General features: G+C 44.5%; 1 protein-coding gene across 2 annotated transcripts in view; it reads right to left on the bottom strand.

Annotated features, from left to right (window-relative positions):
• ryk (receptor like tyrosine kinase) overlaps positions 1 to 25917 on the bottom strand; it is a 54018-nt gene extending 28101 nt beyond the window's left edge. The window contains exons 1-2 of one of the 2 annotated variants that reach the window (XM_042057183.1): positions 25221 to 25917; positions 806 to 927 (exon numbers count right to left, since the gene is read on the bottom strand). In XM_042057183.1, coding sequence (XP_041913117.1) covers positions 806 to 927; positions 25221 to 25464 — 366 coding nt within the window. In that variant the 5' untranslated portion in view covers positions 25465 to 25917. The remainder of the gene's footprint in view (positions 1 to 805; positions 928 to 25220) is intronic. The other variant, XM_042057184.1, reaches the window with a different exon arrangement.
• Between the last annotated feature and the right edge of the window lie 471 nt (positions 25918 to 26388).

Genomic DNA, 26388 nt, shown 5'->3' with positions numbered 1-26388 from the left:
AGTGTGAGTGTGTGAGAGAGTGTGTGTGTGAGAGAGTGTGTGTGTGTGAGAGAGTGTGTGTGTGAGAGAGTGTGTGTGTGAGAGAGTGTGTGTGTGAGAGAGTGTGTGTGTGAGAGAGTGTGTGTGTGAGAGAGTGTGTGTGTGAGAGAGTGTGTGTGTGTGAGAGAGTGTGTGTGTGAGAGAGAGTGTGTGTGTGAGAGAGTGTGTGTGTGAGAGAGTGTGTGTGTTGGGCTGGGTTAACTGTACCGTGTCAGGAAACCCTGAGGGAAAGGTTTGAGGTCAAGTGGGGAAGGGACAGGAGGAAGAGCCAGCGGGGCAGAGAGGAAAGGACAGGGTGAGATTAGATAAGGTCACGGCGAGAGAGATACGGAAGGGCATGAGGGACAATAAGAGCCGAGGCCCAGGAAGAGGTGAGGAATAAAGGGATGTGTGGGAGGCTGATGAGCTGTATAATAGATAGATCACTACATTACATTATAATGAGAACATTATGCTGATTAAAACGTTTTTAGTTTTAGATTTCCTATTTAACTTGCTACACGTTTCTTCTCTGTGGTGAGGTTATAGAAGGCTGAGGGCTTTGAAGTGTACATGCTCCTTTAGGTATAATTGCTGAATTTGAAAATGAATGAATAACCATAGATGCATACAAGTAGAAATTCAGTGAAGTGCGAGAGAAGGAGAAAATGCCCAAAGACATGTCTGATGAGAGAAACTGTATAAGACAGTGTTTGTGTGTGTGTGTAGTACTGTGTACGTGTGTGTGTGTGTGTGTGTGTGTGTGTGTGTTTATATGCATGCCCACCTTATTCTTAGAGTGCCACGTGAAGTGCAGGGTGCTGATGTCACTGGGTATGGGAGGAATGAAAGAGAGTGCGTACATGTTGACATCATCATCTCTCACGTAGTAAAGCTCCGCATCCAACCCTGAGACACAGAGACAGAAAGAAACTCATTTAGATGGTGTCTCCCAGCTTTGGAAGATTTCACACACATCCAAATCTTAGCCTAAAACTCTGATCATGAACTGTAACCTTAGAGAGAGAAAACATGTGTAAACCCTCCCCCTGGCAACTTTTCCATCTCACTTACAAGGAGACTTTGTGCACATCCCAGGTGCTGAACAAAAAAAGTTTTTTATGAAAAAAAGTTCTTGGTACTAGGAGAAGTGAATCTGAGGAAGACCGCAAGGTCGCAACGTTATCTGCCAAATGAGAAAATAAACTCAAAAAAGAGTACCAAGAAGTATGCAAACCTTTTTCATAAAAAAAACTTTTCCATCTCAGCCACAAAGCACCAAATTATTCACAGGAGGGTTTTTTTTTTGTGCAAATATTAAAAAGCATGAGGGGGGGGGGGGGGGGGAAGACAACTTGAAAAAGAGCGCAGCAGATAAAGCCACCCCTACCCCCTCTAAATCTCTTCCAGAGCACTGCTTCAGCAACAATCAATCTAAATGATGTAATGGAGCAATTAGATGATCTCACTTGTAGTGTATTCCAACATGTTCTCGTAGCCTCACGGTGACTATCAGGCATAAAAAAAAAAGGTTTGGTTCCTGTTGGTTGTCAGTTGAGGCCATGGGTCGGTAGGGATTTTTATTTTTTTTCCCCCAGTGGCAGTAAGGGATAGGTAGAAAATCAGTCCCTCCAGGATTTCGCGAGGTTTTTTGAGACTGTTGCGACCTAAAATGCCTGGATGGAAGTTGCGGTGTTTTTAGCTGTTTCTTGCGGAGAAATTGCGGGAGGAAGTGAAAATTGGAAAAATAGTTGCGATTTTGTTTATTTTTAATTTAGGGCAATTAAGGTTAGTAAGACCAAAATCACACTGATCATCTTGATGCTTATTAAAAAGGATAATCAAAGGTAAACAGTAAGGATTACAGAAAAGCCAAAGTAGGCCTACTTTATTTGTGAAAATGCTTTGACTGAGGTAATTCACAAAGCAGTATAACCTTTTGTAGAACTGTCCAAAAAAAGAGTCACCTAAAGAGACATTCATATATTTTGTAATTCATATTAAGTTAATATCTTTTTAATAATTCATAGTCTGTGGCCTGCATAATTACTAATAGCCAAGTAAGTATCTAGTAATTTCATATTGATTTAAACTATTTGACTACACTTCTCTTTAATGTCATTACATTGGTGGTGTACGTCTAATTGACTGCCTGCCCCTTTAAGGATGTGAGAATAGCCTATTTACATTTCTGAGTGGATTGGAAGGCTTGCTTCTTACCGTGTTCTGCTACAAGTGTAAATCACTTTTTGCATAGTGCATTACGATATGTGGATGCAATTGGGAATGTCTTCTATGCCATTAGTTAAAATAAATGTAAAAAAAAAAACAACTCGAATGAAATCATTCTTGGATCATAGAAGAGGTAAATGTCTTGCAATTTTATTATTAATTTCTATGATTTTGGTAGCACTACTCAAACTAAGCCCACAAGCTAGCAAACATGACATAAGCTAAAAGGACATATCCAGGTAAACGTTTGCCAATGGGTTGCATAGCCTACTCAAATGTCAGTAAACCAATTAGGCCTTAATTAACTTACTTTCATAGGTAGGTTAGCAACACCAGGTTGAGAGATGCAAGTACAGATCATTAACGTTAGCCTTCTATTTATCGTCATCAAAACTGCAGAGGAACGAACACGTTAGGGCAGTCTTTGGTGTCATATGCAGAAGGTGCAGAAGTAAGTGTGGCATCTGGCTCAATATTCTGCGCGAGGGACTATTGTGGTAGGTGAAATTTCACGGTGAAACTACGATGATTGGTCAAATTTGCGAAAAAGTTGCGGTGTTTGGACAAAATTGCGAGTGCCTTGGTAAGTGACGAAAACAATCATCTTCGTGAACAGCTGTGCATAGGCTACTTTGTAAAAGAGAGAATACGCTCATCCCTATACATAATGCAAGGGGTAATTAATGTAATTATAGTTCACCTTTTATTTGTGGATTTATTTAATGTAGCCTAGACTATTTAGTGTTATTTACAGACCATATGCGTTTCATCTCTTTGTAGCTGTAGCGGTAAGAGCAACTGAAGAAACCCCTTCACAGATTCTCACTTCACAGATTCTCTCTGAGTTACCAACAGCCAAAGCAGAGTCTCCTTTCAGGCACAGACACAGAGGAAGAGAAGGGGGGGGGGGGGGGGATCAAGACCGAGGGTACTAAATATGGCTCTTAGGCCCATAGGAATATAAATATAAATATATATTAACATATAAACCCTGGCCGGTTCTGTTCCACTGACAAACCCTGGCGCGAGATGTAGGTTAATGGCTTCTGCAGAGGTTGAGAGAAGACCGAAGCGGACGGCGACCGAGCGGCTCATCTTCGGTCCAGCATCACGCGTTAGCATTAGCATGTATAGTGAACTACACCAGGGCTGAATGGACACATGGGAGAAAGGCTTTCACGGGGGAGAGAGGCTCGTCTGAGACACGTCATGAGTGACAGAAAAGGGCCCTCTTCAAAGACTGAAGAGAAACACGCAGTGGGAATATACAGGGGAGAGAGGCTCGTCTGAGACACGTCATGAGTGACAGAAAAGGGCCCTCTTCAAAGACTGAAGAGAAACACGCAGTGGGAATATAGCCACAATTTCCGACAGGCGGATGGAGGGGAGATTTTTGGAAGGGATAAGACTGTAAGTATGGGGGGAAATTGCGGAATGTCTTCTATGAACATCTTCTGAGGGCGTGATTTGTTTTTTAAGAGATGGTACGGTAGGCATTCACCACCACCACCACCCCCTCGCCCCCCCTTCACCTCCTCCTCCTCCCCCAGCCTGAGGTATTTTACAGAGAGAGGCGAAGCTGCACCCACAAGTCACAGAGCTGACCCTTCCTCCATTAACTTCAACCATCACATCCTCCGTCAGCAGGATGTTTACCATTAGGGGCCTTCAGCAGCCACACACACACACACACACCAGATAGTGCTCCCCTCTATCGCCACTACTTTCATACTTGGCTAACTATGTGAGACACCACGCTGAGAGAAGACAAACACCTGGGTCTACTCAAATGAGAGAGTGCTAGGGAGCAGGCGAGGGAGAGGAGAGGAGAGAAAAAGCAGGAAAAAGGAGTAGAGAGAAGTGGTGTGAGTCTTTCCATTCATCAACTGACAGGCTGTCAAAAAAGTAAGCCAGCCTCAATTCCACCCTGCCCCCCATACACACACATAAACAATGCCGCCGCCACCACCCACACCCGCACCCGCACACAGGTGTTCTTAAAACAGCTTTATATCAGACTTCAAATTAGTTTTTTTCCCATGCAGTTTGCATGAATGGGATTAAAACACTGAGAACAAAATCAATCCCAGTCTGACACCTCAGGCTACATTGTGAATGGAGAGGCTTTTTAGTTTGGCACTACAGTTGGATAGTGCTTTGAAGTGGATTTTAGTGAAAGCCATCGTAGGAATGCACTTGCACTGTGCCTTAACACACACCAACCGACAAACACACACACATACACAGTCCAGTAATAAACCCCCAAAAATGTGGACTTGATGGACAGCTCCAAATCCCCCAGAATGCCAAGGGGCAGCTGTATCAGTTCCACAGGGCTCTGAGCTGACGGTCTGAAGGCCACCTATCAACCTCTGAGGGGCCAGGTGGGGAGGGGGAGGGATGCAACACTCTACCCCCCTTCACCAGACACCACACACACACACACCTAAAGGCATCAATCTCAAAGCTAGGACTTCAAACTTCCTCTGATTAATCCTTTTTCTCCACCTCTTCCTCAGTTAGAGGCATCCAGCGAACCCCTGCCTGGCTTGTGATGCCAGCAGCCATCCAGACCCCTGCTCACCTGCCAGATGCCCAGACAGACCCCAGCCCACCTGTGGGCCACTGAGAAGCCCAGCGCCCACAGAGAGGAAACCGGACTCAGACACACGTGGCAGGGGCCAGGGGGGGGGCGGCTCAATGTGGCCCCTCTATCAAAAGAGCAGGCTGGCTCAGTCCCAATGCCTCCACAGGTGATTCTGCGGGCATGTGTGTCTAGGGAGGTGGGGTGAGGAGGTCCACTCTTAATCCCTATGGCTGTACAGTTGGGCACTCATGCGCAACAAACCTAAGACACACACACGGAGATTAGCACTGGAGTAATTGGCCTCCTCATGGCAGGTCTCCATCAGACTTCCCCTGGCCTGGCTTTTGTCCACGTGGCCCCGGGACCAATTAAAATCAGCAGGCATGCATCGAGAGAGAGAGAGAGAGAGAGAGAGAGAGAGAGAGAGAGAGAGAGAGAGAGAGAGAGAGAGAGATGGATGGGTGGTTGCAGGGAGAAGGGAAAACAGAGAAAAGGAAAGGAAGGAGGAGAGGGAGTTTTTATGTTTTGTTGTTGGAGGACTCATTCGTTCGTTCAGCTTTAATCCTTCTCAGGCTTCAATGACCAGACCGCAACGTATTGGAAACAGGGCCGTGTGGGAACCATGAGCCTGACCCCCGCCCCAATACACACACACACACACACACACACAAAGACACAGACACACACACAGGCCCCTCCTTTTGAGCTAGGAGTGGGTGAAGTAGACACAGAAGAGGAGAGGAGTAGGTCAGAAGGCAACTGACCCTTGGCCTTCATGGTTCACCAAATACCCCTGGGCTCCAGGCTATGGCAACTTTGGGAAAAGTGGGGGTTGATGGAAAGATAGGGAGTCTCTAGCGCTGTTCGAATCGCTTGGCAGTATGTCACTTGTGTTTTTGTTTGTGCTTGTGTGTGTCTAATATTTCCTCAAGTGTATCAGAGGAAGTCCTTTGCTTCTTGGAGTTTGTTTGTGTGATTCAGACGGTGCCGGGGTTTCTTCATGCTCAACTAGCAACCAGTGGGATTCCGAAGACCTGTGGTCCACCACCAACCCAAAATAATGCCAAAAAAAATCTCTTGCTTGTGGTTTCCTGCTGCCTTAGCACCAGATCTTCCGCAAAATGTGTGTGTGTGTGTATGGGCATCGACAGCAACATAGCCCAGAGGCGTCTCACTGTTCTTCCTCTCTCACTGGTTCAAAAACCCCTTTCATGCCCGAATTAACTTCCGCTGTTGGCGAGGGATAGAGCGCTGGGGAAAGGGGAGAGATCAAAAAACAGCTTGTTGGGCTTTTTCCATTCTTTTCAGTCTCTTGACTGCTCACGAACAACTGCATTAAATGGCCTGGGGTTTGAGTTCAATCCATCTTGTCCTCCAAATTGGCTTTCTCAGTAGGGGTGCGGATGGCCCAAGGGGGGAGTTTAACTACCTGACAGTATCGCGAGAGATCAGCTATTGGACATGGGCCAATGCTGGTAATACAGAGACCTTGAGGAATTCAAAGTATTAACTTAAATGCATTCATTGAGTTGTGACTGTTTAGGTGCATCAACATGTACTTAAGAAGTTGTATCATTCTTAAATGTCTCACCGTTGCCACCAACCAATTTTTTTGTCAGGAAAGAGCCATCCCGCTCAAGGGCTAGCGAACACCTATATATGACCTGACCAGCCTTACACATTACACAAGGGTAGGGATCCTGACTACATGTGTGAAACTCACGCACAACTTAGCCTACGGCCGCAGTTGTCATATACAGTAAGTAGTTGGCAGCGCAGGACCTGTGAGACCAGACATGGGACTTTTCCATTTGACATGGGAGGGTACTGCCCAGACAAGGAGCAGAGAGGGAAAGGGCCTGATGGTGACCCCCTCCATACAGAGACAGTGGGCAGATCTGTAGACAGTTATCAGCTCATAATCAGTAACTGGCCCAGAGGAAAGAAGCCATGTGTTATCACCATGCAGAGATTGGGGGGCAGGCAGCTCTGCTAGCCTGTGGCCAGGAGTGAGCGGCGGTGAGATGCTAGGAGTCGAGTCTGATTGCATTGTTCTGTTTGGTGTGACATCAGTCTGAGAACTGAGGGAGGGAGATGGAGAGGAAGGGAAGGAAAGTCAGAGGGAGGGAGGGAGGGAGGGAGAGAGAGAGAGAGAGAGAGAGAGAGAGCTGCGAGCTGCCACTAGGGGGTACGTGAGATGAAAAGGGCAGTGGCGGAAAGGAGTTAAAATTATTAATTAATTAATTAATTAATTAATTAATTAATAATCAAATTAATTCATAAATAATACATCATTTCAAATCGGGTTATAATGATAATGGAACCGTGAATTTAAAGGAAATCATTTGTAAACTCTATAATAGGCTATGTATTCATTCAAAATAAGCTACACACAATACACGTGATTTCCTGCGGGCAGCCAGAATATCTGGCGCGTTAGTTTCGTTGAAGTATAGGCTAGGTAGAAGGCTGCGTAAACATGGAAAACTGGCTAAAAACAGGGACACTGTCCAAAAGGCCTAATTAGGCCTTCTTCAGACGGTCATCAGCTCATAGACCAGTTGCGGGGAAAAAAAGTTTGGGAACCGCTGCACTAATGGAATAGCCTGGCAGTAAGAGCAAGACCTGTGCTAAGGGGATTTTGTATGTGTGTCTGTGTCTGACTCATTCCTCTTGTAGCACTGCAACACTAAACCTGCTTCCATGCTGGAATGTAAAAATGGCTTACAAGCTTGAGTGCACAGATATCAAGGCAGAGAATGGCTAGCCAGAGAGAGTTTGTTTTCTTGGGGAAAATAAAGGGTTCAGCCACTAAACAAAAATTAGGCCTCTGCGCAGCTAGACAGATGACTAAAAAAAGACACACAAACAAACACACAAACACACACAAACAAACAAGAGGGGAGATTTTCCTCTGCCTTTTACAACCCCATCAAAGACAAAAGCCATTCACAAAAACACAGATCTGGAGCCACAGAGGAATCAAAGAAACTTCTGAAGACCCTACAGTTTATGGGCACTTGGTGACATAAACGATCTGATGACCATCACATTCAAAAAGAAAAAAAGATGCAACCTGCATCATTATTTGACAACAACCTGCATCATTATTTGACAACAACCTGCCATATTATTTGACAAGCTCTTCAAGACCTCCTTTCTTTCTCCTTGCTTAGCTCTGCCGCTCAGCTACCCTGATGCACTTCCACCGGCTACCACAGGGGGTCAGACTCGATGACAAACCCATAAACACGAGCATTCCTCTCCTATGAGTTCTATCGGTGACCGAGCAGCAGCCCACCATCTGGGGTGATAAATCTCTCTCTCTCTCTTTTTTTTTTTTTTTTAATACCTCCAAACACACCACAGGCCCCACAAGCCAAACAAAGTGCACTGGGCTTCCTGAGTCTATGTGCGCGTGTGCCTTCGTGGAGGAGGATCGCATTGCGGTTCTCTTTCGGAGGGGCAGAACAAAAGGTGGTGAGGCCCAGGTGGGACAGACCATTCTGGGGGAGACAAAGAGCCCCCTGTGCTGCAGCTCAGCTCCGTCCCCTGAGCGAGCAGGACCAAAACACCACACATGGGTTGGACAGGGACGGAAGGCACAGTTTCTTCTCCTTCGCTGTTTCTCTTTGTCTGTTACTCTTTCCATTGCTCATCCTTTCATGTTCTACGTTTCCATTTTTGAGTCTTTACTCATCTCTTCCACGCTGCTTCCGAGCCATCATCGGGTCTTTTCATCCTCCGTCAAATTCCTTGGAAAACTAAACATACGGCATAGTTGTGCAGTGCAGGCTTGCATTAACACACCTGGGATCTGTGCTACTTCAGGGTGATCGAAGTCTCTACTTTCTGGGCTGATTGATGGGGAGATAAGAGACACGATGCAAATGCTTGAATGTGTACAGACATGACACAGATTCATACATTGATCTCACATTCCCCACCACCACCACCCTTATTATGCTCTGCTCCTCCTTTCTTCCACAAAGCTTTACTCATAAGGACATTCTGGATGAATTGCTCTCAGGATATGGGCTCACAAGATGGCCTGATCCTTTTCATTTTACTTCAGAGTTGGAAACAGAGGGGGGGGGAAAGAAAGAAAGAAAGAAAGAAAGAAAGAAAGAAAGAAAACATACTCCAGACACAGAGCAGAACAAAAGAATATAGTGTGTGTGTGTGATTGTGTGTGTATATATATATGTGTGTGTGTGTGTGTGTGTGTGTGTGTGTGTGCTCTTGAGTGAGTGTGTGCATGTGAGTTTTTGTGTGTGCGCACACTCTTGAGTGAGTGTGTGCATGTGTGTGTGCTTAAGTGAGTGTGTGCATGTGTGTGTTTGTCTGTATAGATCACCCATTGTCCCTCAGGTTATGGCATGTTGATAAATATTGGGCAGCAAGATATGCCCCGTCTCCTTCTCCTAACAGTATCAGTTAATTTTGCTATGTCACTTAGTTCAAATTGTTGAAATCTATCGCTCTCTCTCAAAGTTGGTTGCCTTATCATTTGGAGTGAGATAAAGGAGATGGCAACAGTCCTAGAGTGGATTTGCTATCCAAAACATGCTTTGACAAGCAGAGAAATGGCATCCGTGGAACACTCAGTAGCTTGCTTCTGTCATTCAACTGGGCTGCAGTTGTTTCGCAAATTAAAAAAGAAAAAAAATTCAGCTGTTTTGTCAGAGACAGCGAGGAAAAAAAAAAATTACTCGAAGTGGGCTCAAAACCAAACGACAGCACAGAGTTTCTGCTCACAGCGTTTTCACGCTCTCAGCGAGTTCCCAGAGTCCCCCCAAGCTCAACAAGCCGAAGAATTTTCTGTTCACACTCGGTTGGGGAAGCACAATGGAAGAGACGGGTCAAATTTAATCTGGCCGCTTTTCTCAACCCCTCTCACACCCGGAGGAGTTGCGGCACCAACTAGCCTTGCTTCAGGGAGGAGTGCATTTGGGTGGGTGGGTGGGTGAGTGAGTGAGTGAGTGAGTGAGCGAGCGACGAGAGAGAGAGAGAGAGAGAGAGAGAGAGAGAGAGAGAGAGAGAGAGAGAGAGAGAGAGAGAGAGAGAGAGAGAGAGAGAGAGAGAGAGAATGGGACAATGAGAATAGGATGGAGAGCTTGGTATTATCAGCATACTGGAGGGGGAGGAGAAAATAAATTCCACCTATCTGGAGAATTCTGCACTGGCGTGGTGTGGCAGACCCCCCCCCCCCACTATAGGCCACAGATGGTCAGCAGAGAGAGGGGCAATCAGCCGTAATGCCAAACAGGTGTGGGCGTGGGGGGGAGAAGAGTGGCAGCAGAGTGGGGGCCAGAGCCAGCACCCTCCAAAACCAACGGAAGAACACTAGAGAAGCTAGTTCACCACCGGGCCAGAGACTTGACACAAGTCAACTGGCAAAGCAGGCTATTAGTCACTCATACAGCTTGAGGGGTTGATGATATTGGCAGTGAGAGGGCATGCAGAAGGTGAGCCCAATCAAGTCAGATACCAAAAGTTGGATGACAAAAACCAAGGAGAAAGAGAGGCTACAAGAGTCCAAGGAAAAGAAAAGACAGGACAGGACTGTCACCATCTTTTTCACATGACAGGAAGAGTGGGCTGGTTCCATCTCTGACAGTTCCCGACCAGAAACACACACATTTTGGCAGACACTCACAACTCAACCCAAGCGACAGGTCTGCTACTAAAACCAGATCCTTTTGTTTGGTTGTTTGGCTGTGCTATACTTAATGCTCACAAACACAACTGCCAGAGGGTCAAGGGGACAGAAAGGGGAAGGAAAGAGAGGAGGGGGAGAAAGAATGAAATGAAATGAAATGCCTCCCGGTTAAAAATGCACTCTTTAATTTATATAGCAGAAACTAAGAGAGAGAAAGAAAGAAAGAAAGAAAGAAAGAGAGAGAGAGTCTGAAGAAAAGTCCTCTTCAGTGTGCAGATTAGGCCTACATCCTGTGGGTGTGGGGAGGGTGATGGCTGGGGAAAACAAAATATCTGCGGATCAGGGCTCGTGGGACAAAGCGGAGGTTCACCTCTGCTGAAAGGTGCTCCTTGGAAGAGTCCTCAAACAGAAACACGTCCAGGTTTACTCTCCAAACACGGAGGTGGCAGCCAGTCCGGGCTCAGAACAGGAGAGGGCCTTCCCCTTGATGGGAAAACAGGACAAGCCAGTGCTACACACTGCTGGCCCTTCTCCTCTATGTGTTTTCCCTGCCGATGGCCGATGGGCAGGGCTTGTCCTGACCAGGGTCAATCGCCTCAGAGCAAACATGACTCATGTTATATTTGTACACACATCATTTCCTTAATTTACACTGGGATCCCAAAATATGGAAAGAAGAAGTGATTGTTTGTTGTGTAGATATTTGAGCATGCCATGGGTCATGAAGTGAGGGGCACTCAAAAAATAATAGAGGAGCAATAACATTGACTGTAACTTCTCAGCGAAGCCCCCCCTCAGACAAATATTGATGTTTCCAGGGTTCCCCCGGATCTTACCAATATGCGGTGTGTGTCTGGTTTAACAGGACGACTTTCATCGAGAAAACCTCCTCTAACACAGAAAAATATCTGCCTTTAAGTGCTGGCAAGGAAAATATGTTCCTGATCTTCCACCACACAGGCAAAATGAGATTCAAGAGACGAGCATCTGTTTCTCTAGATCTCAGGACAAAACTGAATGAGTAAAAAGGAAAAATCTGAGGATCTGCAGGTTTTAGAGAGTATGAATAGAGAATGTGGTTTTGAAGAGTATGTGAGCTGTTGAAAAGGGAAGGAGCAGTGATGGCGGAGGGGGGGGGGGGGGGGGGGTCCATTAAGTGTTGCATGGCAATGGACAAAAGCCCCTGGAGAGAAGGCGAGGAGAGGGAAAGAAATGGGTAGAGGTGGTGGTGGGGGGGTGCCAACTTTCAATGCCAAGGACCTTAGTGAGAGCCAAAGTGAGGGGGAAAAAAAAGTGAATGCTACTGACAATCACCCCTGTGCTATTCACGGTCCCCTTTCATGGCAAAACATTCTACTAGCCTTTCAGCTTCTTTCTTTCTCTTCTTCTTTTCCATTTCACTCTCCTCTCCTTGTCCCTCTCGGTGTCTTAGCCTCAGGCTAGTAGCAGCATAATGGCGGTCAATGCAACAGCATCTGTGTTGCGCCAGATGTCATGCTGTGTGGAAGCAGCAGCTCAAGTGCCTGTGGCTTTTGCAACACTTAAATTCAGATTCTACTTGATTTGTTTAATTTGATTAGTTTTACTGCCGAGTTTAACAACAGGCAGGGTTACAAAGAGGTTTTGCGGAGATATGGGAGCTCAACTTGTAAGTGCCAACTCGGTCTTATGGTAATGATGGAAAAACTTGAAGAACTCTTTTGCACGGGGCATGGCTAAAAACAGGGTCCTCTTGAAGAACTTGGTGAGGGAAGCAAGTTTCTAGGTTTCCTGCCACTCAAATGCAGGAGTATTTGTGTTACCATGGTGAGCAGGAGATGGGCCGTGACGTGCTCTCAGTGCTTACTTTCCACCATGACAAATTTGTCAGGAGCAAATAGCTCAGAATCTCTACAGTGCCTTCTGTGCCCCCCTCACAACTGATGGATCTTCCATGGAACAGCAAGCACCAACAGGCCGGGCATTATGGAATGAGCTAACAGACAGACAGACACACATACACACACACACACACATATATAAACACAAACTCGACCATAGAATTAACATAGCAGGAAGGGGAAATTTGTAACATAAAATGTCCTTTTCTTGTTTTTATGTCCTTGACATTTTCAGGTGTAGCCTTATTTGTGAAGTGGCCCTCTGTGCAGAGTGGAAGGAATCTGAGATGCCATGACATCAGTTAGGGATGCCAAAGCGCTTGTTTGCTTACACTACTGAGGGCATGTAGAGAACTCTCTCAGGGGGCCAGCCACTCCAAGAACCTTGGCTGTTCTGGGGCACAAACTCAAGTCACCCAGATAACTACACCAAGTACTCTCTTTTGGAGAAGACTATGAGAGAGGTGTGCCCTCAAAACTGCTTCGGGAGCAGGGAGACAGGAACCCCGTTCGCATCTGTCAGTGGCAGTGACGGCCACCATGAGGGGGAAGGTCGCTTGAGTGCAAACGGTGCACAACTTGAGTGAGAGGTTTATGGGCTTGGTCACCAGGCTGTGACATGTGCAAAAATAATCAGTTGACCCCACCACACACACTGCAGACCACCCCTTCACCACCTCATCCGGTGGACGGTATTTCTCTGGCTCTGGGTTTGCAAATATCATCAGGGAAACAGAGAGGGAGTGAGAGAGAGAAAGAGAAAGAGAGAGAGAGAGAGGGAGAGGGAGAGGGAGTGAGAGAAAGAGAAAGAGAAAGAGAAAGAGAGAGAGGGAGAGGGAGTGAGAGAAAGAGAAAGAGAAAGAGAAAGAGAGAGGGAGTGAGAGAGAGTAATGGAAGATCCATCAGAGAGAGAGAGAGAGAGAGAGAGAGAGAGAGAGAGAGAGAGAAATGTTTGTCAAGTTCTAGCAATTGATCAAATTCAAAAAATGCAGTGTGCATCAAGCAATGATTTTGTTACAACTTTTAGCTTGATGAAAGTTTCTGCCAGAAAAATGACAACACCAAATCAAACACTGGTCTATTTCTTTCCCAACCTAATCCCTTGACACATCTTACCAACAACTCAGACAGATGATGACTGAGGAGAGCCAAGCCCTATTTCTCAAAAGCCTGAATGTTCATGGCATTCTCTTCCCCCCTCAATTACTGTACAGACTGTCATCAGGTGGTTTGTTCCAGATCAACCCACCAAAGTGGACGAGAATGATACAACAGACAAAGCCTTTGCGGGGATTTCTGCAGAATCCATTGTTCAATTCCTGAACCAGGGATACTGGAGGGACTCAATCAGACACAAAACTTGCTGTGGTTTAGCAAGACAAAGGCTTTCATCAATAGGGCAACACAACTAAGCAATAAGGACAGTAGAAGATAAATATATACTAAATACTAAATATACTAAAATACAAATTATACTAAATAACACAATTCTAAAAAAACAGTATCCACATAGTGGGTGATTAATCAAACAAGATGCGCTTGCAATGACTGAGGCAGGGACTGAGCCTGTGATTCTCTGTGCATAAGGTAAGGTAAGGTGCTCTGTGTGAATGACAGATACTAAGGACAAAAATGATGTGGGTCAATGACAAAGAGCCGCCACACAGGTGCTGGAATTTATTTGGGACCTTGATGAGAATTTGTAATAGTTCCTGGAAAAAATGAATGACTGGGCCTTCCTCCCAGACAGACACGCAGAAATACACGAACCCCTGACAGGTCCACGTAGGAGACATTCCAGCCAGTGAGAGAGGGTTCTGCTTCGGAGAGCAGTAAGCGCCAATGATGCAGAAAGGATTTTGGCGAAGGCATGATGTAAAAAACATTCACATTTCCCCATTTCCATTTTTGTCCACGCTGAAGCGCAACCTGTATTTCAGCAGGGGTCTATATGGTCTGAGGTTTGGAGTACAGACAATGATTATAAACACAAAGGATAAGACCCTTCCATGCTAAAATCCTTTGTGAGACCAGAGAACATTCCTGTCAGTGTTGTGCTCATTCAGGCAATCTACAAAGTCAACAATAAAGCATTTTCTCCAATAGGGGAGGAATCATAAAAGCATGCAACCCAAGGGCAGACTCTCAACCATCGACAATCCCTGTTCAAAGAAAATGGCTTATACATAGGCACTGATGTTGGCCCACAGCTTTTCAGTCCCTTGCACAGAGCCAGGTAACCTGAGGTATCAAATGCACTTTCAATCCCTTGGACCACTTGCCCAGACTGAGGCAGAGTGTGCCTTAAAGGATAGGGTGTAGCCTTGAACCCATCTCATGCTGATCCATCAGGGCACGCTAAGACCGGAGGCCCAGACAAAACTGACGGAGATTGAAGCTTGGCAAATAGACACTTTGAAATCCCAAAGATGAACTTTATCAAATACTTTTAAGGGATACTGCCAAACGCTGACATGATATGCAACAAAGGCCTTTCTCTTGATGGAGGCACCGCTGGTTGCCTTTAATGGTTGTCAAAGCGAATCTGAATAAATTAAATGTAAATGCACTGGAATTGCATACATTTGCATTACTCGATGGTCAAAAGTCCACTGGCACTCCCACATCAAGTCAACTCACGTATCAACACTGACAGGCTCCAGCGCTCTCTCTTTGATCAATCCCAGGGCGGCAACAATCATTTCTTTCTGTGTACAAGGCCTCGGTGATCATTGCTCATTCCTTACATCTCATTAATGAACATTAGTTTCCTGCAGGCCTGTTTCAACCCCCCCCCACCCTCCCACAAATCCCAACTAGCATGAAGTCTGACAGCTTTCTGAAGGATCGTTTAACCTCGCCTAAGGGTCCTAGGTCTCGGACTCGGTGGAAAGTTGATTGTTTTGAGGAGGCTGGCTTTCAGGTCTGTTGTGGGCAGAGCTGTGACAGATTGATAATGAATCCAGTCTGACCTTCTGGAAGAGGCGGCCAGACCCTTCGATTAATTACAACCACATGCAGGTCTATTAGTGCAGCTGCCATCCTCCCCCAAAAGGGTATGGACCCTTTCAAGAGAGTTCCATCAAAGATCCTTGATTACTAGCAAGATAGAGCAACGTAATTCGTTACTATGGGAGCAAAACGGGACAGTTCCGGTCTGCATAAGTGGGAGTGTCACCTTACGTCACTAAATAAACTTTCTCTCTTAATAAGCAATAAGAACAGATAAACATAATTGTGTTCACAGTATTATTGTCTATAATCATGTATGATACCAATGAATCATTCTTTAGGACATGATATGAATAATTTAATTAGTCATGTGAACTGAGCTAGCTAGCTACCTAACGCTAGCTTAAAATGCTATACAAGTGGATGGGAGTAGCTATGGCAATACAGCTATGCGCTAACAAGTGACTAGTAGTTGAAGGGCTTCGCTTAAACTTAATATACTGTTGCAAATTCACTTGAGTATAAACTATCCAACTATCCAACTAATGTCAGTAATGTTATTCAGCTAGTTGTCATTTCAAAGAAATTACACTTCTCCGTTTAAAATGTTACCTTAGCTAAGAGGCTAGCTAGCATGCTAACAACCGGACAGTAACTGGCAGCAGCATGGGTCTGATATTAAGTTATTTTATTACAAATCCGGACACTAAAAAATTACACTTTTAGGCTTGAAATGATCCCAAACACTTACAGATTATGACAAAATTTTCCAAAAAAAAACTCAACAAATCCAGAAAGACATAATGACCAATTTATTGGTAAAATTCCACAAGTCTCCATTGACATTAGTGCAGCGAGGGTTTACTCTGGTCTGCATAAAGGGATTTTCCCCCCCCTCCCCCTTGCAATAATCGAACGCGGAAATTGTCGAACGTTTGCGCCTCTCGCTCCGCTTTAACCCTCTCTGGTTCCATTATCAGCATCATAGTTGGCCCCACAAGACTTCCTTTTTAACATTCCATATGTTATCTTAATGCAGAGGAAGTAGATTGGGGCCCAAATAGAACATTCAAGCATTGTTTTTGTTTTTATTGTCTATATGACAAGCTGAATGGAACGGAGGAGAAGGGGGTATTTGAGTCATCTCCTCAGCCCCCCCCGCCCCGCCCACCCCCCCCAAAAAAAAAACACAGTTTGTGGTCAGCACTCATGTGCAGCATACAACCAGACGAAATGTCAAACCACAATAGACATTTCCAAAACTGGATTCACTTGTTGAATCAAGTATCATGGGTTTACTTTGGCAGGATTTTTTTGTGTTCAGCTTGGTCTCCTGGGCAGTATCCATTTACCCACAGCAGTTGTTGAGAACACCTGCAAAACTCCTGCTCGGTTTCCAAACATGTTTGAACCTTTCATTTCAATAATTCAGAGGCGGTATAAAGCATAAGAGTGCTTAGAAAATCATTCAGTGTGCATGAAACTTTAAGTACACAAGTCCGCTAACAGCAGAGCCCAAGAGCTGAACAAAGCCGGTCTCTTTTATTGGTTTCTCTTTCCTTCACACACACACACACACACCCCTTCACCTCTTGCTAAAAAAAAAACAATTACTGTCACCCCACCCCCCCCCCCCCCCCCCCCCATTTCCCCTCCTCCTCCCTCTTCACTGGGCCACAAAAGTGTCAGGATCACCCTGGTGCAAGACACCAGGAGAGTAGGGAAGAAAAACAAGCCCATCTCAAAACACAACCTGATTAAGATCACCTCCCGCTGCCATGGTAACAGCTGATAAGAGATTGCTTGGCAGGCAGAGCCTCACCTCCCTAAAATACACTAGTCCTCCAAATGGCCGACTGGAACTGAGAGTGCCCGGTGCAAAGATGAAAAGATGGGACTCTGCTCAGCTGAAGGTCAGTGTTGAGAGCAGTAAGAGAGGGCAGTAAGAGAGGGCAGTGGGAGAGAGAGAGAGAGAGAGAGAGAGAGAGAGAGAGAGAGAGAGAGAGAGAGAGAGAGAGAGAGAGAGAGAGAGAGAGAGAGAGAGAGAGAGAGAGAGAGGTTCCACATCACAGAAACACTGAGCTAAAAATTACACCCACATTTAGATAGAACACAGGACTGGAGAACATCAAACAGACAGAGCAGATGAAACAGGACAGACAAAGGATGGAGGCAAAATGACAATGGGATATAAAAAACAGGAGGGAAAAAAGAAAAATACAAGAGAGAAAATGAAGACTGAAAGGACTAAAAGAAGAATATGATGAAAAGGATAGAGGCAAACCAAATCAGAACTGAACTAGCAAGCCATCAACCCTGTGACCCCACATTTGCTGTAGGAAGTTGTAGGACCGTTCCCACACCATTTCCATTCTTAAAGATGAGGTGACGGCGATGGCGTTGAAAACATGCAGATAAATTAGAGGCCACCTGGACAGATTGGTTTGAAAGGTTAAAAGAGAAATCCGGGGATTTTTCATAGATCTCCGTTTCTCGAGGTCTGTCGGTACGAAAAAAACTCCCGAAAACAATCAGTTTTACTTAGCTCGGGTTGCTGCAGTCAGCAGCTAAAACAGCCAGGCAGCTACAGCGCTACTGGGGGCATGAACATGGGGGCTCGAACGTGAGTGCAGTGCTGTAGCTGCCTGGCTGCATCGCCGCAAAAATCACCAGATTTCTCTAACACGGTCTACAACATGTCAACACAAACTACGCAAGCTTAGGTTCTTCAATGTAGCCTACAAAATGTTTCAGATTTTGTCAGTAGAGTCAACAGACTGAAATGTTTCTGGGGTCAAAAACATTGCATGTAGCTGAATCTGCACCTCACATAAATCAGAAAAACAATGACCCAGGTAAAAAATACAATACATTATATACAATAACTAAGTACATCAGATAATATATAAACAATAATAAAAAAAATGGAACATGTTTGACTTATGATATAGGGAAGTCAACAGCACAGTCAGCTCTCCTAAAGTTTAATGAGCGTTACCTGCCTCAATGTTTTTGTGATTTATGTGAGGTGCAGCTGACAAACATGACCCCAGCATAACATTATAACAAACCATAAAAGAAAAAACATAATCTCATGTTTCAACTAAACACAATATTGTGACCACAGAAGCATTTCAGTCAATTGGTGTGAAGCAGGATGTGAAAAAGGTGGCAAGACATTGTATTTTTATCTTGATGAAAGCCACAGTAGTCTCACGAAGGCAAACGTCGACACCAGAGCAAGAGGGAGTCTAGTCAACGCACACACACAAAAAAAAAACTTCCAACCTAAATCCAAGAATTCAGTCCCTGGCGCTGGACTCCAATTTCCCTTCTGTGTTCGGGAATCCTATGCAGTCTCCAGCAGCAAGTCCCTGCTAAAAGCAGCACAACAGCAAGTCCGCAAAGGGCCTGCGTCTTTCTCAGCTGCATCCTCAAATCTTTGGCAAGAGGGGGAAATTATCCCAGCACAAACTCCAACCTTCCCACTCCATCCATCCAAAATACAGCTACGACCACTCTCATTGCTGCCTTGCTGGAGGTACGTCAGTCAAAGGGCTTTCAACGCTGCATACCAGGCAATCAAGAGAAATGGGGGGGGGGGGGGGGGGGGGGGGAGATTGTCCAAACCTGGCCTTATAGCAGAAAAAAAACCTTGGAGAACAAGGCGAAAGAAAAACTTAAAATAAGGTACTGCCATAGGAACAAGAGCAAAAGGAGGAAGGATGCCAAATAACCAAACAGAGCAGTTTGAGTAGACAGGTACTTAAGGGGAACTGTGTTATCAGACTAGCCGGCATGTTGATAAGAGTAGGCTCAAAAGTAGAATGGCGACACTGTGGGTGGAGAAATTGGTCAACTGATCTTCCATCTCATGTCTCTGTGCTGTTGGATTGTCTGCTTTCATACACCCCATATTTTCTAGCAGCAGTCATTTTAAAAGCCATGTAGAACAAGATTTTAGAATAGAACATAGATGTTTAGACATTTACAATTGTGTAGGAGGCAGTGTCTGCTGCCTTCCAAAACTCTGAGAAAACAGAGGCTATGTCTATGTCAATTATAGTCTTGTCCCCACGTCTGAGCCATGCGTAAATCCTTACTAACGGATGCCAAACAAAGTGAAAATCATGGTACAAAGTTAGAAAGCAAAGGGAAAGTGACTTTTTATTCTATGATCTGTGCATTCAATAAAACCATCCTCAAGAAACCACATGGCCAAACATTTTTTCCCCTCTGGGAATGGTGTACAGCATGTTTTGAAGAGCAATGAAATGCTGACCCCTCTATGCATGGCAGCTATAATTTCCTTCCTTATGACCATGTCCCGCAGTGAACACTGTTGAACCCCGTCCTGTATTTCTTTCTTTTTTCTTTTCTGGTGAGTCACATCATCAGATATCTGTTCAGAGGCACGCAAAGGGGGCAGCTGCGGCCTGCTTGTAACCGAAGGGTTGCTGGTTCGATCCCCGATCCAGTAGGAAAAATGTGGGCAGGGGAAGTGGTTGAGCATGGCTCGCCCATGTCCACATCCACGGCTGAAGTGCCCTTGAGCAAGGCACCTAACCCCCTCACTGCTCCCCGAGCGCCGCTGTAGCAGGCAGCTCACAGCTCCGGGTTAGTGTGTGCTTCACCTCACTGAGTGTTCACTGTGTGCTGTGTGTGTTTCACTAATTCAGGGAATGGGATAAATGCAGAGACCAAATTTCCCTCACGGGATCAAAAGAGTATATATACTTCTATATTAATACAAAGCTCAGAACCCTGAAGCCCTGCGAAATGCCCGTCACCCATACAGGAGGCCTGGCCTCAGTTGCCTGTTGCCAAAGAAAAATGCTTAGTGAGCGGCCCGCCAGTGCCATAAATCGACCTTCGTATTCACAATTGTGTGAATGGACGACAACCTCTTGTGTCTCGCCGCTGAGCTCACACGGCAAGGCCAGCCAGTAAGGCAAACAAGCAGGCCGGAGACGTAGTTGGTAGGATTTACATTCCACTTTGCGTCCACTTTACATGGGTTGTATCTGGTAGAGAGTAACAGTTAAAATATGAAAATGAGAGAGCTATGAAGCTTTTGTTATACTGTTAGAGTGGACTTAGCCAACATGCTAATCTGCTATTCTTTTCTTTTCTTTTTAAGTATATTTGGGGCTTTTTTGCCTTTATTCAGACAGGACAGTGAAGAGTGACAGGAAGCAAGTGGGGGGAGAGAGAGAGAGAGAAAGAGAAAGAGAGATGTGGTGTGACTAGGAAATGACTGCGGGTCAGACTCAAACCCAGGTCCCTGGGCGCACTCGGACCCAAATCTGGTACAGACACTGCAGACGCTTGCACCAGTAGGGCCCCCCCCTCCAATTTATTTCCTTTTTGTAAGTGCTTACATGATGTGGTTACACTACACCACAAACATTGCTCTGCACACAAATGTTGCTCTTTAGCTTTATGAAAGTCTTGATTTTGTGTCCATCATGTTCCTCATTCATCTACTCCAATCAGTGTTCAAATTTGAAACCACAAGTAGAAGCCAAACTAATTACAAGTGGAATACATTTCACTGGCCGTTTTAGCAACCACTGTCAACACAGGCAAACATAGGTCTTCAACTTGGACTCCACACAAATCCAAGGATCTCTGCTGGGTTTACATTATGTCAAAGCCAGTTATGGCACTTTGAATCAGAGATGGATAACTGTGATACAAACATAAATATTACATTGCACTTCACTGTTCATTTGGCCTATGTTTATGAAAGAAATCTGTGCAATCAGGGTTATCCTTACAAAGGTCTTTACAAAAGAAAAAAACAGATGGACAGAGGGGGAAAGAGAGTGAAATGGAGTAAAGTGGATTGCGGTGGGACCGATATCGAAATATCATATTTGGCAGATGCTTGTGATGCACTGGTGCCAAATGCTGACATTTTTACAAAAAACATGCAGGCGCTCACACCTGATTCCAACACCAATTTGACTTACTAGACCCTACTCCACAACTTCTCGTGATGGTGCTTATCAAATGAATGAGGATAAATTTCACAGAGACAAACTCATGTGTGTTATTCTGTCAGTACCATATTGTAAGGGTTAGAACTGCTACAGAGGTGACGATGATATCATCAAGATATTTGGACCACAATAAAATATTGAGACTTTACGTATTACTTTACAGAATATTGCAGTCATTTTGGCGTGGTAAACTTTTCATACTGACAAACACTAAAATTGACTCATACTTACTTTGCAATTTACAATATGACAAGAAACACACAGTCGTAGGCCATATTGCTGATTTCAAAACAGATAAATGTACCAAAATTAAACTTAAATAATAATATTATTATTGTGATACTTGGTGACACAGCGATACGATATATTGTGCCAAAAAGATATTGCGATACTACAACACTTGATATATTGTCCCAACTCTACCGTATCGTGAGCTACCCTGTGATTCCAACCCCTAACAGTCAGACACAAAGACGAGAGTGTACTGACTAAGAGAAATGGAGTAGTAGTGTCATCAAAAGAAAGGGAAAAAAGAAATAGCAGAAGATAGAAGATAAGAGAAAAGGAGAGAATAGAGAATAGAGAAGAGAAGAGATGTATTTGAGTTCTCAGTTTTGCTGCACTATGAGAGAAAGCTCTGTAGTGAAACCTTGACAGATTAAGATCTGTGAAAGGAATTACAGTGCTGGGGAGAGACCCCAGAGAGGGCCAGAGGAAATGACTCCAAGTGATGAAGACAGGGAGAGAAAGATGGGGGGGGGGGGTGAGAGTGAGAGAGAGATGGTGAGTACACAAGAGGCTCTTGACTGACATTCATGGTTTTTGAGGACACTACCAACAATTCTGGAGAACACTCCTTGTTTATATATAGTTTGCTTTCTTACAGGCACACAGTATAGCACCTTTTATGGTGTATGCGTCAGGACAGTGTCCAAAGTTACTGAACACCTGGACGGTCTCCCGAAATTGCCCCAAAACTTAGGACTAACTTAAGTTAGCCCCCTCTAAACGACAAATACTTGAAAGGACCAAGTGAAGCATTGTGGCAAGTCATGCTAGAGTGAGTACCTTTAAAAGCACACGGACAGACACACGGACAGAGCGTAATCCAATCCTCAGTCGACACTGGTGGCATGCCACCTGATTCTCAGGGGGCATAGAGGCATTATTAGCTACACAACGGTCATGCATCCAATTGAGACATTCTCCCTTTCTCCCTCAGGTCTATCTGCCTATCCATCACAGAGGCCCCGAGTCATCTTTCAGAAGTAACGACAGGACCTCTCCAGGACCGACAGCTTCCATTGTTCATGTAACAAAGCTTCCTGTGGTAAATGTAACTCTAGAAACATTCAAAATTTGCAGTTCAGCTATTTCTAGTACCCTATGGCTACAACTATGTCTTTACGACTGTGTGTCACTGCCTGCCTCTCTCTCTCTCTCTCTCTCTCGCTCTCACACACACGCACAGACACATACAGGCACACACAGACACACACAGACAAACACACACACACGCACTCCATTCATTCCAGCAAAGGAAGAATTTCCATTAAGAATTTGAAAGGGAAACCTACGGCTACATAGAGGACTAAACACTGCAGAGCAAATTGTGAACAAATAGCAAAGTGTCACAAAATAGGTTTGGCCTACCAAAAAGTTTGAGATTGAGTTTGCTAAAAAAAGAAAATGTCATGTTTCACATGACTGACCTGACAACAGCAAAGAGTACACAGTGTCAAAATACAACTGTTTACATGCGACAGAGAACTTAGGTTCCACCTTAATCAAACACCCTATCAATGCAGAATTATTTCAAAGCACTCACCCTTACATTATAAAAAAAACACTCAGAATTAACAATCAGCTGAAAGTTAAATGCAATATCAACTTTTTGGGTTATTTGCATGAAATATTATCTTTGTATACTAAAACATTACACTGACAATAACAAGTGTAAAGAAAGCGGGTTCCATTGCCACACACATCCATCAGGGGTGTCAGGATGAACTATAAAACTGATTGTGCATGCTATCTAGGAGATCAACCTGCTATTCTTCAGGCTTTTGCATGAAATTTGTCGGCGGTTTTTACAAAATGGGACGACTGATCTAATATATTCCATCATGGGTAAAGATCACTGTAAACACACAAGATGCCTATATGCATTGCAGTCACTTGGTAAGTCCTTATAAACAATCTGTGAAAGCTGCAGTATAACATCTTTGATGTATTTTCTCTTTTCACAATTACACTGCATTCCCCACATCATTATTGCACTGATGGTACCACTCACTAATGTAGAAGTGGTCTTAAAATCTGGTCCCCTCATTCACACTCGAGGAGAAAAGAGGGTCTTCAAACCTTTCATTACTCTTAAGTGTTAGCCTTGCAACAGTAATGATGGGTTTCTACTTGGAGAGTAATGGCACACCCACGAATTAACAATCATTAATTTACAGTGAAATCAGAGAGTCACAGTTGCTCCCAAGGAAAAGGCTAGAAATTACACTTGCAATCAAAACATTCCATACTCACAGATACATTCAAAGACACACATGTCTCACAGGCATACAGATCATTTCATTTTGGACGTTTCTGTGTAGATCATACATAAAAAGCTTAATCATTCTATTCTATGTTTTACCCAAAATACACGTGCATTGTGTGTGCTGGCACAGGCAGCATCGTTTTCTGCCCAAAACACAAAGTAGTCCCTGTCCCTTATGCATATGCTTCCCATTACAGCTACATGTTAAGAAAAGGCCATGTTGCGCCATCCTACTCCATTTTCCCTTAGTTTAATAAGGCCAAAATGTGCATCTGGTCCACAGAGACTTGATTGAATTACAGAAAAATTGAATCTTATGGAGTAATTCCCTTAAAATAAATAAACAACCCTCTCCTTTCAAACGAATCCAAGACAGCAAAAACCTTCACACGTTTGAGAGAGCTGTGTGCTCTGTTTAAGCGCCACAAACGTGTAAACAAACACATTGCATTTCGGTGTTTGGAGCTCCAATAACTAAATAAGATATCAACTTAGGTTCTACCATAGCCTTGTTTTGAAGACAGCGAATTTCACCATTCTGACAAGTCCAAACACAGCATATCGCTGCCCAGTGGATAAGTATTACTGGAGAAAAGTTACTTTGTTGCGGAAAGTACATTGAACGCGCTCATTTCGAATGTCTGTGTGACTAGTCACGCGGTGACTTTAATTTCACAGTGGTTTGCAATTAGGATGAAAAACACAGCGGTGGTAAACAAAAACCTTACTTACTATGGTACAATTACGGCTGTGACGTAAAGATGAGTTACATTGTTTAAGATGAATGACTAGCGATAACGTTACGTGACAAAGGGTTAACTAAAGCGTTTTACTTAAAGTGACGCGCAAACCATATGGATGATAATCCACAGACCCAGTGTCAGTGTGGACTTTCGCTCTTGTTCGTAAAGAATTTAATTTAGGCCTACGTTAGCTGTAGCCTATGCAATGTGCTACAAACAGCAACACAGTTGTAATACACAAGTTGCTCGGCCCCAGCCTACATTTTGCTCAACCACTTGTTGGACCAACAAACGAACTGTGGATTAAGGCAAAGTGAAAAAATTAGCTTGCTGGCTACATTGACGTCGAAATGTAAACTTGGTGAGAGAATTTGAGTAGCACTTCTGCTCGACCCCACTGCTTGATACGAAAGGGTCCTTTAACTTTGCTATTGTTAACGACCTTACAAACTAAGATAGTTTGATTTTAGCCACAATTCTGACGTGAACTTAAACCGTCTGTATCAGTAGGTCTCTGGAGTGTGTGAGGTGCTGCCAGACGCCATACTCAGTCAAAACAATGCAAGAAGCTGAATTTTACATCTACTCACCTAATAGTTTCTTCACCTCCTCTGTGCTCAGGAATATATTGACATATGGACGATTACTGTTATTGTTAGTGCCCGGCGGGCCGCTCGGACTCGCAAGGCACAGGGCCCCTTCTAGCAGAAGAAGGAAAAAGAAACCTCCGAGTCTCCAAAGCACCGAATGTGGCCAGCCTCGGGACACATACGAGCTGGCACCGCAATGAGTGTCCTCCCGCCCCGACATCTCGGTTATCCGTGCTTGTTGCATTAATTCCTTTCGTTGAAGAAGCACCTCCACTACTTCAGTGTCACCCAAAGCTTAAACTCCGTCCTAAAGGCAACATAATACGACTTGATAGATAACTGTGCCTGTCTCCTCTTCCTCTCCCGGTTTTTCTTCCTGCTAGCTGGTAGCTACCAATGCTAACGTTGACGAGCTAACTTTGGTCTACCAGACTCGTTCAGTATGTGTGGAGACCGCAAGATTCAGAAAAATCGCTTGCTGGGCGCAAAGTTGCCTCTCTACTTTTACCCTCTCTTGTACTATCCTTTGGGCAGCCTAGGAGTGAGACAGGCCAAAGGAATTTAGCAGAGAATGGCCCGAAAAGTAGCCATCATCCAACTCTCTCCTTTCATGGTCTTTTCCCTCCCCCCTGCTATCTCAGTTTTCATTGTAGGAAGGAGGTGGGGTTGGGGGGTCACTTGAAACTAGGGCGCGCACGCATGGATGACTGGGATACGGGCGCGTTCGCATATGATGCGCTGCCACAAGTGAAGGTCTGCGGTGTTATGGTCATTCATGCAATCAGCAGCTTTGATTTGTGAACAGCAGCAACTTCAAGTCTAGAGATAGAGTACTTAGTAGCCCTAGTGTTAGTTGTGTAATTAAAAAGGTCTCAAGAAAACAACCTAAGTCCCAGTAAAGATGATTTTAAAAAGTTAGATAACTTTTTGCGCTCTCACACACTCTCCGTATTAATAAAGCAGCGGGTCTCCTCCTCTATTCATCAACCACAAAGGCATTTAATAGGCTCGCGTCTCTGCAACCTCGCGAGAGTGAACATGCAAGGTCATGTGCATTGAACTAGCTATTAAGGCTCCTTCTGCAAGGTTTAATCTTTGCTACATTTAATCTAATGTAACATAATATCATCTATTGTACATTCTGCCAGTTTAAAATAGACCTGTTTAC

The sequence above is a fragment of the Alosa sapidissima genome, chromosome 12, assembly GCF_018492685.1.
Source record: "Alosa sapidissima isolate fAloSap1 chromosome 12, fAloSap1.pri, whole genome shotgun sequence".
In the NCBI taxonomy this organism is placed as follows: Eukaryota; Metazoa; Chordata; class Actinopteri; order Clupeiformes; family Clupeidae; genus Alosa; species Alosa sapidissima.
Note: the sequence above shows the minus strand (reverse complement) of the source record. Positions and strands in the feature narration are given on the sequence as shown.